The following is a 14915-nucleotide window of genomic DNA, read 5'->3' on the forward strand; positions in this document are numbered from 1 at the left end:
CAGGCTCTCACCATACTGCACAGCAAGTCTCTTTACTTAGGGTGCATTCGTTATGGTGATTTTTATTAAATGGTGTGACGCTTCTGATTACACATTTATCAAACAATACATTTATAACATTTATAACTTGGTGTTCTGCTTGGCTCCCCATTTCAAACTGGAGGGTGAACAGAGTGCCAACACCCAATACTGAATACAGGACACCTGGTAAAATTACTTGCATTCAAATGACTTCAACAGCAATCTATCGTACAAACATTCAAACTAACATCAAGTTGATGGAGACTTTGTTAAAAAGAAGTAATGTGTAGTTGGATTATTTCTACTTACCTTCTCTTTAAAGGCTTTACAGTCCACAAAGGGAGGAGTGACACATCCACCCACCTTCCCACACACACATGGGGAGGGGTTACATACACTCACACCCCTGCACACCTCTAGTACATTGGTACTGTGCAGGAGAGGACAGCAAGAGAAGGAGAACATAAAGGGCTAGTAGCAGAGGAGACACATAGTTCATTGCAGCTCACGGCTGTGCCAACCAGAAACTGGATAGGGATGGGGGAGGCTTGGATCCTGGTGGCCAAGAGCTGGCACACAGCAGGGGCTGCAGTGGGACTAACCAGTACTAATGGAGGGGTGGGAGATAGAAAATATGGGACAATTGGCCCTTTTTAAAGAAAAAGTCAAGACACCTGGGGGGGGGAGGTGTTAAATATGGGGCTGTCCCTTTAAAAACAGGACATGTGGTCACCCTATTTATAACAAATGTTAATATTTTAAAAAATAGGGCAGGCATCCATAGCATCTGTGTGTCAGAAGTTGGGAATGGGTGTCAGGGAGGGCTGCGGACAGAATTGCCAAGTGTGAAGCTTGGGCAGAAGGAGCAGGGCTGGGCGCTAGTACTTGAAGCTACTTGCAGGCAAAATATTTTCAGAGGGCTGTGATTTTGTTTCTTTTAAAGTTCAGAGTCCCTTTAAATTAGCAGAGGGAAGGAATTAAGTGCAAGAATGAGACCCATGTATCTGAGGCCTTTGAGCGCTCAAGGCAGTCACCAGATTTTACTGATTACTCATGCACATTGTGGCTTCTGGAAATGCTCCATCCTTTTTGCTTTGTCACTTACAAAGAGCAAGTGTTTTAAAAAATAAACACACAAAATCCCCAGAACTATTTTGATGACACATACTTAAGATGAGTATACGCCCAGTCTTATTACAGTACTACTTCCCTACCCCTCCTAAGCTATTTAGGGCAGGGATTATATGTTTTTCTTATTATATAAAGCTCCTAAAAGAGTAAAACTATGCATGGGAAGACTCAAAGTAATAATGGAATCTTTGGTCTGTTTACTGCCAAGGTAGCTGATTCTGTAATGTCAGAAGTGTTATGGACTGTTCTATTTAAACGTGTCTTTATCACTTTGTTTTACCTAGTTATAAAAATGAAACAAGAAGCCTTCTCCAAGTTGACACTTTTTCTGTGATGTGCAGCAATTTGCAAATACTTGAGAACTGCTGCATTTTCAGGTGAGAAAACAGACCAGGGTGGCATGTGAGGTAAAATGTATCAGGGGGTAGCCATGTTAGTCTGAATCTGCAAGAACACGAGAAGTCCTGTGGCACCTTATAAACTAACAGATATATTGGAGCATAAGCTTCCATGGGCAAAGACCCACTTCATCAGATGCATGTGAGGTGAAGTGTATTTTCTGCTTTATGGGCCTCATCTAGCTCTGGCTGAAGTCAATGAGACTACTTGAGTGCCTAAAGTTAAGCAAGAGCTTAAGTGCTTTGCCGGATCAAACCACCCTGCATGAACACCCTACATTTGACCTTTTTCTTTTCTAAAAGGAACAGGAAGCAACAAAGAATAAAAGGAGAGAGGAGGTTCTAGGCACCAAAATGCTCACTTCAGTAGTGCTTGTGCCAGTGGTGAAAACCTCTCTAGTGGTTTTTCTTTATAAGATTACCTGAGGAAGAGCTGGAACCAGCCAAAAAACTCTAGCCCCAAAAGTAGTCATAGTGTTTACTTTAATTTTTGAATTGGTCATTATGTGCAAGTAATTTTTTCATTTATAATATATGTGCTAAGATATGTCGCTAACAATGATGCCAAGGATCCCATGATATGTTGCAAACAGTGTGAATCCTAAACTGAAGATTTATGTTGGCGCCACTGAGTAGAAAATAAAAATGATAATTTCTGATTTGTGACCCCCATTAACCTAGGACTTGCATGGTTATGTAGACCTGAAGAATGCTCTGATTGTGCATGTTTATATTTTTTTATTGTAAACTTTGGCGGTCTTTTGAATGTATAGCACCATTCAATTTGCATTTGAAATATCCAGTCTCCATTTATCTGCAAGCTTCTTAAACATGCACTCTGTTTGTGTGCTATTTTTTGTGTCCTCTCATTTGGGAAAATGGCAGATTTGCACTTGCAAATCCCATTTAAAGTTTGAGTTGCATGTACAAGTGGCATTTGTGTAAAGTTGCACACATTAATGAGAGCACACAAAATATATGCACATCAGCCAGTGATGTCATTAAGACGGGAACAATCTTCAGCTATTTAAAAAAATCCCATTTACTTTAATGGGAGCAGGATCAGATCTTAAAAAAGACCATGACCTGAAAGTATGGCCCTGTGTGACTTTTTGTTTTGTGTTTTGTTTTTATTTGATAGAGCTGCTTGGTATAAGCTTACCTACATCTACAGCGCTAGTGCTGAAACTGACACTAAGGTGAAGGAATTTATAGATGGGACAGAAGAACAGAGTAGAAAACTTTTTCTGCAGGCAATTGCTTCTGAAGCCAAGGTATGTGAGACCAGTGTTAACATTTAATGAGGTTTTCATGCTGTTAGGCACATATTCCTATCCTGATACTGGGGGTGATGTAGGGCTTTGTCTGTGGGACAGATGAACTGATACGTTTTAGATCTGTATCTTGGACCTTCTGTCTATTTAATCATTCAAGATTCTAATACTCCACTTTTTTGGAGTCATAATCCTTACTGCTATTACTAAACATGTGTTTATGGCTGCCTAGTCCCAAGAGCCGAAACGAAAAATATTGATTTCTAGTGGCTAAGAATTTCTCAATGAACAAAGTTAAATAATGTGATGCCATTTATCTTTGGTGTACTGTCCACTTCTTCCCTAAGATGAAGACCACTGCAAACATATCAGATGGCTGTCAAACCTGTGTGTATATCTGCCCTGGGTTAATCTAGGTAAAGAGAAGGTAGATCGAGAGCTTCTGTTCTCTATGTTCCCTCATTCTTGAATTATGAGTCATCTGGTGACAATGAAAGGTGGCAAATTCAAAATTAATGTAACACTTTTCTCAATCATGCATAATTAGACTCTGGAACTCATTGCCACAGGAAGTCAATGGAGCCAAGAATTTAATAAGATTCCAAAAGCACCTAGACATTTATCTAGAAAATCCAGAGTTATAATAGCTGTTGGAAACAAAATTTGGGAAGAGATTTTAATCCTCATGCTTGAGGCATCAAGTCAGTCTCTGACTGTTAGGGTATGTCTACACTGCGGCACTATTTTGGGATACTTCTGGTATCCTGAAATAGCTATTCCGCATCTTTTAAACAAGCCTGTTATTTCAAAAGCTATTTCAAAATAATGGGCTTGCTATTCCAAAGTCCCTATAAACCTCGTTCCACGAGGATTAAGGGACATTTCAGAATAATGCTCTATTTTGAAATTTGGCACTGTGTAGACAGCACCAAATTTCAAAATAAGCTATTTTGAAATACACTTGAAATAAGCTGCGCAATTTGCCCATAGAGACCAGGATGAGACTTAATATGGAGGGCAGATTATCTCACATATGCCTGCTGCAGGGTTCCTCTGAAGCACCTGCTGCTCACCATTCTTGGAGATAGGATGCTGGACTAGATGAACTACAGAGCTGATTCAGTTTTGCAGTTCCTGTGATCCTAAACTGTGTGGACACAGCCTACGTAGCCCCACTGATATAGCTGTCGCTCACTGACAGGCTGTCTGTTTCCAGTCTGATTGAGTGTTGTTATAGCTGTGCTGGTTCCGGGGTATCAGAGAGACAAGGCAGGTGAGGTAATATCTTTTATTGGATCAGTTTCTGAAGGTGAGAAAGACAAAATGCCAAGCTTACACAGAGCTCTTCTTTTGAATTGGGAAATTTTTTCAGGGCAGGTCTACATGACAAACCAACATCCGTATAACTACATTGCTCAGCTATGTGAAAAATCCATACCCAGAGCTGGTTTTGAGTGTATTAAGGTGTATATAATTAGGGATGCTCTTCTCTGAGCATATTCTGCGGTATCTGAAGCAATAACACTTATTTTGGCAAAACTTTTGTTGCTCCTGGATGTGAAAAAAACCACCCGCCTGAGTGACATAAGTTTTGCCAGCATAAGTGCTTGTGTCCACTTAGTGAGCTGATTTTCTTATAGTGATGGGAGAGCTCTCTCTCTCTCTCTCTCTCATCGGCATATCACAGCCACACAACTGCTTTTACAGCAGTCCAGATGTGTCAGTAGAGCTGGGCTGCTCTAAGTTTGTAATTGTAGGTGAATGTTTTGCTGTAGATTACAGTTTTCTTCATCTCAGAGGGGTAGCTGTGTTAATCTATGGGTACGTCTAGACTACAGGCTTTTGTCGACAGAAGTTTTGACAAAGAGCGTCTAGACTACATTCAGTTCTGTCGACAAAGCAAGCTGCTTTGTCGACAAAACCCTGTAGTCTAGACACAACCCTAGATGCAATAACACCTTCTGTCTACAGAACTCTGTCAACAAAAGTCGTTATGCCTTGTAAAATGAGGTTTACCAGCATCGACAAAACTGCTGAGTTCTGTCGACGTTATGTCGACAGAACTTAGCGGTAGTGTAGACGCAGGTATAGTTTTGTCGACAAAAATCCTCTTTTGTCGACAAAACCCTGTAGTCTAGACACACCCTCAATCTGCAAAACTATGAGGAGTCCTGTGGCAACTTAAAATTAACAGATTTGAACGTAAGCTTTTGTAGGTAAAAACCACTTTGTCAGATGCATTGTGAGGCATGTTAGGGTTTGTCTACACAGCAAAGTTATTTTTAAATAACAGCCATTATTTCAAATAACTTTCCTAGCATCTACACAAGCCAACTACTATTTTGAAATTAATTCGAAATAGCGGAGGGCTTAGTTTGAAATTGATAAACCTCATTCTACGAGGAATAGCCCCAATTTTGAAATTGCTATTTTGAAATAAGCGCTGTGTAGACGCTTATTTCAAAATAGGGGGCCTTCAGCCCTTCCCAGGGTGCCCTGCTGGCCGCCCTGGCCACAAGGTAACTTCTGATTTGATGCCCTGCCGGAACCAGTTCTGGCTGGCCTTAAATGCGATTCAGCGTCCAATCAGTGTGGACGTGCTATTTCAAAATAGCAAAAAGCTATTTCAAAATGCATTTTGTGTGTAGATGCGTTATTTTGAAATAAGTTATTTCGAAATAACTATTTTGAAATTAGATATTTTGAAATAACGCTGTAGTGTAGACATACCCTTAGTGTACAGGGAGGTGAAATCCACAGTTGTAAAGATGATGTTCACAGGGGTTGTTAATGTTGTGGGGTTTGTGAAGGAAATGAGTTGTGCCCTGGAGGAGGCTTGCTCTTTGTGTGGTTTGAGGGTAGTTTATATTTCTTTAGTGCCATGGCTAGACACCATGGGTCTGCCTGCGTTCCTTTGCTTATGTATCTTGCAATGCATGTAGAAGGTTGCTGGGTTGCATTTACAGGAAATGAAATTGTAGAGTTTCTGCTGAACTTGTTTGCGGAATGATTTAATGACATCCTTAAATTCCTGGGTAGATTGTAAAGTGCGGGTCTTTGAATTCTTCATGGTAGGTGGTGTCTGAGAATTGTTGGTTTGGCTTGTTAACACAGTCATGGTTGAGGAGTACAATGAAGCCGGTTTGATCACTACTTGGTGAATAGATTTCCAGGACTGAACAGCTTCTTGGTGGTGGGGAGATTGTGGTGGATGGGGTGTTTAGGAATTTCACAGTTACTTTTTCCATGAAGTAGTCAATGTAAGGATTAGGGATGTAACTGGCTAACCATTTAACCAGTTAACTGGCAGTATGGCTGGGCTGGAGCAGCCCCCCACCCGCTGTGGGCAGGCAGCTACTCTAGCTCAGCCGAGCCCACTATGCCATGGGCAAGGGGCACTCCAGCCCAGCTGGGCCCTCTGTGCTGCACCCCAGAGGGTGGGGGCTCTCCAGTCTAGCTAGGCCTGCCATGCCATGCAGCATAGAAGAGTGAGCCCTGCCCAGCCAGAGCAGCCCCCAGCCTGTGGTATGGAGCAGCCGTGGTGTGATGGCTTTGGCTGGGCTGAAACACCTCCCAGCCCATGGCATGGAGCAGGGGCCTGCAGCTTGAAGGGACCAGCCTGGCCCAAGCAGCCCCTACCTGTGGCAGGCTCGTTTCAGCCTGACTGGAGCAGCCTGCAGCACAGCAAGCCTGAACAGGCTGCAGCAGCCCTCCACCATGGTGCAGGTGTGTGTGTGTGTGGGGGGGGGGGGTTTAAGCCCAGCCAGACCCTCGCCACCCATTGGAGTCAGGTTAAGTGGTTAACTGGCTAAATGTAATGTTTAACATGTGATGTTTAACAGATGAGAAACAATCAAATGAAAAAGAGTGCCATTTAAACACATCAGGAAATGGCAGACAGCTAAACAGGAACAAATTTTTAAAATGTTTATACTCAACATTTTGCTAGAAGTCTAAAAAATAAGATGGGTGAACTAGAGTGCCTTGTATTTAAGGAGGATATTGATATAATAAGCATCACAGAAACTAGGTGGAATAAGGACAATCAATGGGACAGTCATAACAGAGTACAAAATGTATCAGGATGACAGAACAGGTCATGTTGGTGGGGGAGTGGCACTATACATGAAAGAAAATGTAGAATCAAATGAAGTGTAAAAATCTTAAATGAACCAAAATGTTCCATAGAATCTCTATGAGTAGTAATTTCATACTCTAATAATAAGAATATAGCAGTACGAATATATTATCAACCATCTGACCAGGATAGTGATGGTGACTGTGAAATGCTAAGGAAGATTAGAGAGGCTATACAAATAAAAAGCTCAGTAATAGTGGAGGATTTCAACTATCCCCATATTGACTGGTTACACGTCAGGGTGTACTCAGGATGGGATGCAGAAATAAAGTTTCTTGATACCTTAAATGACTGCTTCTTGGAGCAGCTGGTTCTGGAACCCACAAGAGGAGAAGTGATTCTTGATTTAGTCCTCAATGGAACATAGGACTTGGTTCAAGATATAAATATAACTGGACCGCCTGGAAATAGTGACCATAATAAAATAAAATTTAACATCCCTGAGATGGGAAAAACACTTCAGTAGCCCAACACTGTGGCATTTAATTTCAGAAAGGGGAGCTACACAAAAATGAGGCGGTTAGTTAAACAGAAATTAAAAGGTACAGTGCCAAAAGTAAAATCCCTGTAAGCTGCATGGAGACTTTTCAAAGACAGCATTATAAAGGCCCAACTTAAATATATATCTCAAATTAAAAAACACAGTAAGAGAACCCAAAAACTGCCACTGTGGCTTAACAACCAAGTAAAAAGTAGTTACAGATAAAAAGGCATCATTTAAAAAGTGGAAGTTAAATCCTAATGAGGAATATAGAAAGGAGCATAGACTCTGTCAAAATAATTGTAAAGATATTATAATGTAAGCCAAACAGGAGTTTGAAGAACAGCTAGCCAAAAAAATAAAAAAGTAATAGCAAAATGTTTTTAAGTATATCAGAAGCAGGAATCCTGCTAACCAATCAGTGGGGCCTCTGGATGAGCAAGATGCTAAAGGAGACTCAAAGACAATAAGGTAATTGCGGAGAAACTAAATGAATTATTTGCTTCAGTCTTCTTGGCAGAGGATATTAGGGAGATTTCCAGACCTGAGTCATTCTTTATAGGTGACAAATCTGAAGTATTGTCACAGATTGAGGTGTCATTAGAGGAGATTTTGAACAAATTGATAAACTTAACAGTAACAAGTCACCAGGACCAGATGGCATTCACCCGAGAGTTCTAAAAGAACTCAAATGTGAAATTGCAGAACTATTAACTGTGGTTTGAAACCTACCTTTAAATCAGCTTCTGTACCTAATGACTGGAAGATAGCTAATGTGATGCCAGTATTTAAAAAGGGCTCTTTCCCATCCCTCCTTCCTCTAGTTGGAGGGGTTAATGGGCCACTTCACCTTGAATGGTTCCTTGAAATGTGTTTTAACTATTTATGCTGAACAATCTGTTCTATCTTGTATTTATCTGTGACACTTTGAATTAGTTTCCCAGACTTTGAAGAAGAGCTCTGTGTAAGCTCAAAAGCTTGTCTCTCTCATTATCAGAAGTTGGTCCAATAAAAGGTATTATCTCACCCTCATTGTCTTTTTCACAGTCTGAGGTCTTCCAGTGTTGGGGTGTAACATGTTAATGTAGTCTATTTTGGGTTTTAATTGTTTACTGCTTTCATTGTTTTGCTTATAATTTGAAACAAAGGAATAAAAAGAAAATGCTGCAGCATGTGAATGAATCCACATCTAAAAGTGGATGAAGCAAACAGAAATGATGTCTACAAATCAGCTCTGTGGTGAATCTAAATGGCCCATTGACCTCGGTTATTTCCTGTTCCTCAGGTGGTACTGAAGAATCACTTCAGAAAAGATTATAGTGATTTGAACACATTTCTCAACTTTTTACAGTTAAGTTTTTCAGGGTTTGAGATGAAAAATACACAGACCTATGAGGTAAGAAGTAAGATATTACTAAGAAAAATCACCACAAACCATGCCATTGGGTGTTGGGATAGCTAAGTATTTCAAAGGTAAACAATACTCCCAGTTAGCCCAAAATGATTTAGAAGAGGACTTAATGGTCTCAGTCAAGTTCCTAAAAGACAGGTGTCAATACCACAGAAACAACTATTACAACTCTTGTGATTTTAGCAGAGAAACCAAGAAATGAATGGGTAGCCTGGGAGATGGGAGGGTTGGACTATCTTAAAAGGTGGTTCCCCTCCACCCCGGTAGTAATCTGTCTAGCTAAGCACTTACAAGGCCCCCATTACCATAGTATCTGAAACCCTCATACTCTTTAATGCATTTATCCTCAGATTCCTAAAAAGCAGGGATTTGCTATTATCATTATTTTGTAGGTGGCTAATGAAGGCCAAGAGAAACCTAAATAACTTCCTTCAGTCTCACAGGAAGTCTGCACTAGTGCAGGGATTTGAACATGGGTTTTTTATGTGGAAGGCTAGTTCCCGAAACAATGGGTTATCCTTCTTCTTGTTGGTGGGGAGGTTTGCATTGCTGTTGCCTTGCTATACATGTGCAACGGTTAAAAAAAAAATACTTCCAATTTCACATCTGTAAATGGGTCACCTTCCATCATCGCTAATTTCAGTCCAAATATCTAAAGACACAAAAAGCATTGCCACGTAGAATTTTGTAACAATTCTGTTTGCTCTTTAGAACTTGTCACTGGACATTTGTCACATGAATGCCATGTCAGGTGCTGGGGCAGCTGTTGAACACTAATCTGTATTGCCAAGTTTGTTTGGGGCAGGATTAGAGATTTCCACTGTGCTTGGACTGCAGCCTAAAACTGACCTAATTTAAATGGCTAATGAACTATAGTTATGTCCAATGGACTGTTTTAGTGATATTGAGGGCCAGATCACTATCTTTCCCTGTGAGTATTTACATGACCCTCATCACCATCATCTCCAAGCAAATTTTACCTACCTTAGTACATCCAGATGTTAGAGTAACTCTGCTAGACTCTTTAAAAGGGTAGAGAGGGGAAGATCTGGGCATGCGTCTAAGTGAAGATAAAGTAGCCAGTGTCTGGCCTTTACTCATATCTACCCACTCAGCACAAAGAGGCTAATCTTTGTTTTTGTCTGGAACAGACTCTCATCCAGGCTGCCTATCAGAGTATTGTCACTGAGTACATGCAGGCTCTCCTAACTATTTCTGGGAAGTCATCTTCTGCGAAGCGGAGGAATATTGCCAACAAAATTAAAGCAGATCACAGGGCAATGCGAACACTATTTGAAGAAAACTTTGTAAGTCTTTGATTTGGTTTTGCAATATTATGCATATTATTTCCACCACCGACTACAGTTCTCAGGACAGTGAGGGGCATATAACGAACTTTTACATGGATCTCCATACGTAAACATCAGTTGTGTGTAAGACATTGTATTGGCAGTTCAAATCTGCTATCAGTGGGGGGAAACAGTGTTAGATTGTAGCTTTGGAAGGTAGGGTGACCACAAGATTTCCACTCTTTCCCCTGTAACAGGAAACAGACAGAGACTTAAAATTGGGGTGTGTAAATTACACCAGGTAGGCCCATTGCTCTTCATGGGGCAATTGCTTCAGTAGAACAGGTGTTGCTGTCCATGCTGCTCTACAATGAGGCTATTGCCAGATGGGCAATGTAGAGTCCTATAGAAGCTACACAGGTAGGAGCTAGTGAAATGAAGCACTGACCTGGCCTACTCTACAGCTGTCCTGTCATTGCTTCCTTTGTGGGCTGCACTAGCCACTTATGGCTACTCTGCAGTGGACAGGGGTTTGTCCAATAGGGATCCATCTTGCCCAGTATTCTGTCTTCTGACAGTGGCTAATTCTAGATGCTCAGAGGGAATGAACAATGCAGGCAATCAACAAACAGAACAGACAATCATCGAGTGAGCCATCCCTTCCTAGCTTCAGGCAAATAAAGGTTAATGACACCCAGAAAATGGTGTTACATCCTAGACCATATTGGTTAATAGTAATTGATGGACCTATCCTCCAGGAACTTATTTAATTTCTCTTTGACCCATTTATACTTTTGGTCTTCACAACATCCCCTAGCAGTAAGTTCACTAGGTTGACTGTGCGTTGTATGAAGGACTTCTTTATGTTTGTTTCAAACCTGCTGCCTGTTAATTTAATTGAGTCATTCCTGTTTCTTGTTTTATGTGAATGGATAAATAATACTTTCTTATTCACTTTCTCCACTCCAGTCAAGATTTTATAGACTTCTATTATCTCTCCTTTGTCATCTCTTTTCCAGACTGAACAGTGTCATTTCTCCTCATACCAGAGCTATTCCATACCCTTAATCTTTTTTGTTGTATTTTTCTCCACCTTTTCTAATATCTCTCTCGCTCTCTCTTTTTTTTTTTTTTAAAGATGGAGTGACCTGATTTGCATGCAGCATTTGAGATTTGGGCATACCGTACATTTTATATAATGACACTATGATATTTTCTCTCTTACTAACTATCCTTTTCCTAGTGGCTGCTAACATTTGTTAGCTTTTTTGACTGTGGCTGCTCATTGAGTGGATGTTTTAAGAGAACTCTCCTCAGAGATCTTTCTTGAGTTGTAACTGCTAATTTAGACCCCATCATTTTGTGTGTGTCATTGGGATTTATTACCCCGTTGTTTGAATCAAACACTACATGACACACTTTTGACTGCTGAGGGTTAAAAAGGATCATGTGCCAGCTTTTGCAAAACCTGGGCTGCTAGTCCTAATGTCATAGCCAAACTAATCCTAGTGTCATGGCCAAATTTTAACTCAGGCAATTATACTTGAAAGTCTTCTGTAGCAGTTTCACTTGTAGTAGAGTACCCATCTCTCTTCCTGCTCTGACAGGTTGTTGGATGCTGTTGTGTTCCACTGAGTATAGAAATTACTTACTGCATTTCAGAGGTGGGTGACTCATCTCACTGGGACCAGGATTATCATGAATGTTTCTAAAATACACGTACAGAGATGTATGAAATGCACTGCAGAGCAGAGCCATCCCGTCCATAGGACGGTCTGAGGCAACTGCACCAGGCCCCCTGCTTTTGGGAGCCCTGGGGTGGCCCCTCCAACCATTCTATGGACAGGACCCTCAGGATTACCTGGAGCTGGGGACCTGTTACAGTGGCAGCAGGACTCACACCCCATCCTGCACTCATGGTGGCAGTGGGAGCCAAAGCAGCCCCAGCAGCCTGCTCTGCCCTGCCTCATGGCCCTCTCCTGACCCACTGCACATGGCTTTTCTATGGAGGTGGGAAGCAGAGCGCCCTGGGACTAGGTGGATCCAGACCGGTCCCCTGTTTTTAGCCTCCCTTGGAAAAAGCTCAGACTCACTGCAATTAACCCATTAGTCTCCCCCATTAGCCCAGATGTGGGGCCCAGGGTAACACCCACACCCTGCCACCAGCCCTGCTCTGCCCCTTCCCTTGAGTAATGGATTATGGGGGGCCTGGTATGGAGCAGCAAGGTGGCACTCATCATGGTGGCAGCAGCCAGAGCAGCATGACAGCCTGCTTCGTGCCACCCCAACGCACCACTGTCTCCCAGCCAACGGCATCCCACTTTTCCACTGCAGCAGGAAGCAGGACCTCCTGGGGCTAGGGTGCTCTGCTTCTTGCTGCTGCTGAGAAGCCATGCGCAGCGGGCTGGGAGAGGGTGACAGGACAGGGAGAAGAGGAGCAGATTGCAGGGCTGCTCTGGCTCCTGCCACCATGGTGAGTGCGGGAGCAAGCCCTGCTGCCACTGTGCCAGGACCCCGGCCCCAGGTAACCTCGCGAATCCCATCCATAGGACAGTTGGGGTAGCCACTGCAGGCAGGCCCAGCCAAAGAGTTTGCAGGGCCCAAGGTGATATGCTGTGGTGGCTGTGTGGTTTCCAGCGTGGGCAGAGAGCAAGCAGCCAAAGGCCCTAAGGCCAGGCCTGACCATGGGGCCCCCAAAAGTGTAGGGCCAGTGGTGACCACCCCAGACAGTCCCTTGGAAAGGACAGGTCTGAGTCTCAGTATGGAAAAATGAAAACTGTACTTTTAAAACTAACTGTATTAGGGCCATTTAAGGAAAACTTAAAGCTTTCCAAGACTACCAAAAATATGTTGTTACAAAAAATTCTCTAACAGATCACTTTAAAACTTTCCAGCAATGCTGTGCTCAGCATTGTGTAAGACATGGAATGAAGAGCTAATATTATCATGTAAAATGAGCAATGCACAGACAACCCTAATTATATATATACACACGCAACCTATAATATAAAAGAACAAATCTATATGCAGTTGGTGAAGTGCTCTCCCTTCACTCATGTTCTTTTCTGTCTCATTGCTCAGGGTATTAGCACTGGAAATCTTCCTAGAAGAAATATACTTACAAATGAAGGGTCTGATGTTCAGTCAAGTTAGATGCACAATTGTGCATGCAAAATATATATTGCACACTCAATTTATGCATTCAGTTACTACCTTGGTTTCTGTTTCCTGATCTAGTCTGCCACGTGTCCATACGTTCCCTTTTCAAGTCCTTTCTCAAAACACATTTTGAAATTCTGAGTCTTCCCCTTAAAGAAATGTTTGCTAAATAATAATTGCATATGTTGTAAAAGAAGATCTAACAAGACTGTGTTAAGCATTACTACTCCTACACTTTGGCTATTTAAAGTTGTAGAACAGAGATCTTAGCTCTTTGTATGTAGAGACCCTTTTTGCACACTATAATACATAGTATTTAATAATAATGAGCTTGACAAACAAGACATATTGTACCATACGAGTATGTTAGGGAGCAAAAATGTGGCAATAATTCCAGTTTTCTTGCTATGCAGAACTGCACACCGTCTGTATTGCTGCAATGCAGAGGAAGAGAGAGAGAAGGGTTGTCACTAAATATTATTTTTTGAATTTATGTTCAATGCTGAGACGTGCTGGTTCCTGGAAAATCCAGTCTGATTCTCAGTGCTAAGTAGATATCATGGGAATGTATGCCCATCCTGAACTAATCTGAATAGCATATTCCCTAGCTTTGCTGTGCCATAGAATTTATGCTGATATTGTTGCATAAATAATTCAGAGCAGCAAGTTGCTCATATTACCTTTCTACTCAAAATCTATCTCTGGGCAGCTCATTCCAATCCTCATTTATCAAATGTCATGAAAAATGTAGCAGCTCTTTACTTGATTGTATAGGCCTCGGTCCTGTAGTGTGCTTCAAGTTAGTGAGAGCTGACTATCCACAGCACTTCCTAGACTGCACAAAGCAAACACTTTTTCACGTGGCAGATTTGTTTAAAGCCAGCAGTGATGTGGATAAATATATTGGTCAGTAGGGGGTACTAATGCAGTTGCACGGTTAGGTTTTACCTTATTTATTCTTCCATCTGGGGGGAGGGAGGATACTTCACAGCCCCTGCAATGCTTATAGCTCATTTTGGTCCCCAACTTGGTGACCCAAATCTAAACCTGAAGCCAGATCTTCACATTACACTGGGATTTCTCTTCTACACTAGTTGAATGCATGTTCTTATATCCCTAGGGCCCTAGGACTGTTTCACTGGATGATCCTATTGAAAGAACCATAGATTTTATTGGACTTACTGACATTGAAGCAATGAAATTACAAATTGTGCTTCTTCTCCACAAGTGTCCAGATCTAAGGTAAGACATGGAATGGATTCTAGTCGTTCACGCTTGTCTTGTTAGTCTTTAAAGTGCTACATAGTCCTGTTTTTCATTTCATGCTTGTAACAGTGTGACTCCAGCACGCCACCTGCTGGTCACTCTGGGAATTAGCTCTTTGGTGCCAGCGCACCCCCTTCTGGCTGCTGTCACGCCTGTTGTTACCTATTCTTCTCCACTTCTGTGTTAGGAACCAAGTCCCTCCCAGACTATGGCGTCCTCCCTCTGGGTACTGCCCTGCCACAGTGCCCCCACACTCTGGGGTCCTCCCCCTCTAAGAACCACCAGTTCCCTATGCCCTCCTTGCCTCAGTGACCCACTGCCAGTTGTTCTAACCACAGCAACAACTA

General features: G+C 42.0%; 1 protein-coding gene across 3 annotated transcripts in view; it reads left to right on the forward strand.

The window, feature by feature from the left end:
• Positions 1–14915, forward strand: part of LOC102454878 (exocyst complex component 3-like) — a 70577-nt gene that overhangs the window by 41210 nt on the left and 14452 nt on the right. For all 3 annotated transcript variants that reach the window (XM_075926507.2, XM_075926504.2, XM_006120046.5), the window contains exons 6-10: positions 1437–1529; positions 2692–2824; positions 8729–8839; positions 10006–10161; positions 14423–14544. In XM_075926507.2, the coding sequence (XP_075782622.2) occupies positions 1437–1529; positions 2692–2824; positions 8729–8839; positions 10006–10161; positions 14423–14544 (615 nt within the window). The remainder of the gene's footprint in view (positions 1–1436; positions 1530–2691; positions 2825–8728; positions 8840–10005; positions 10162–14422; positions 14545–14915) is intronic.

Source organism: Pelodiscus sinensis, chromosome 5 (genome assembly GCF_052426305.1).
Source record: "Pelodiscus sinensis isolate ZL-2025 chromosome 5, ASM5242630v1, whole genome shotgun sequence".
NCBI classification, from domain to species: Eukaryota; Metazoa; Chordata; order Testudines; family Trionychidae; genus Pelodiscus; species Pelodiscus sinensis.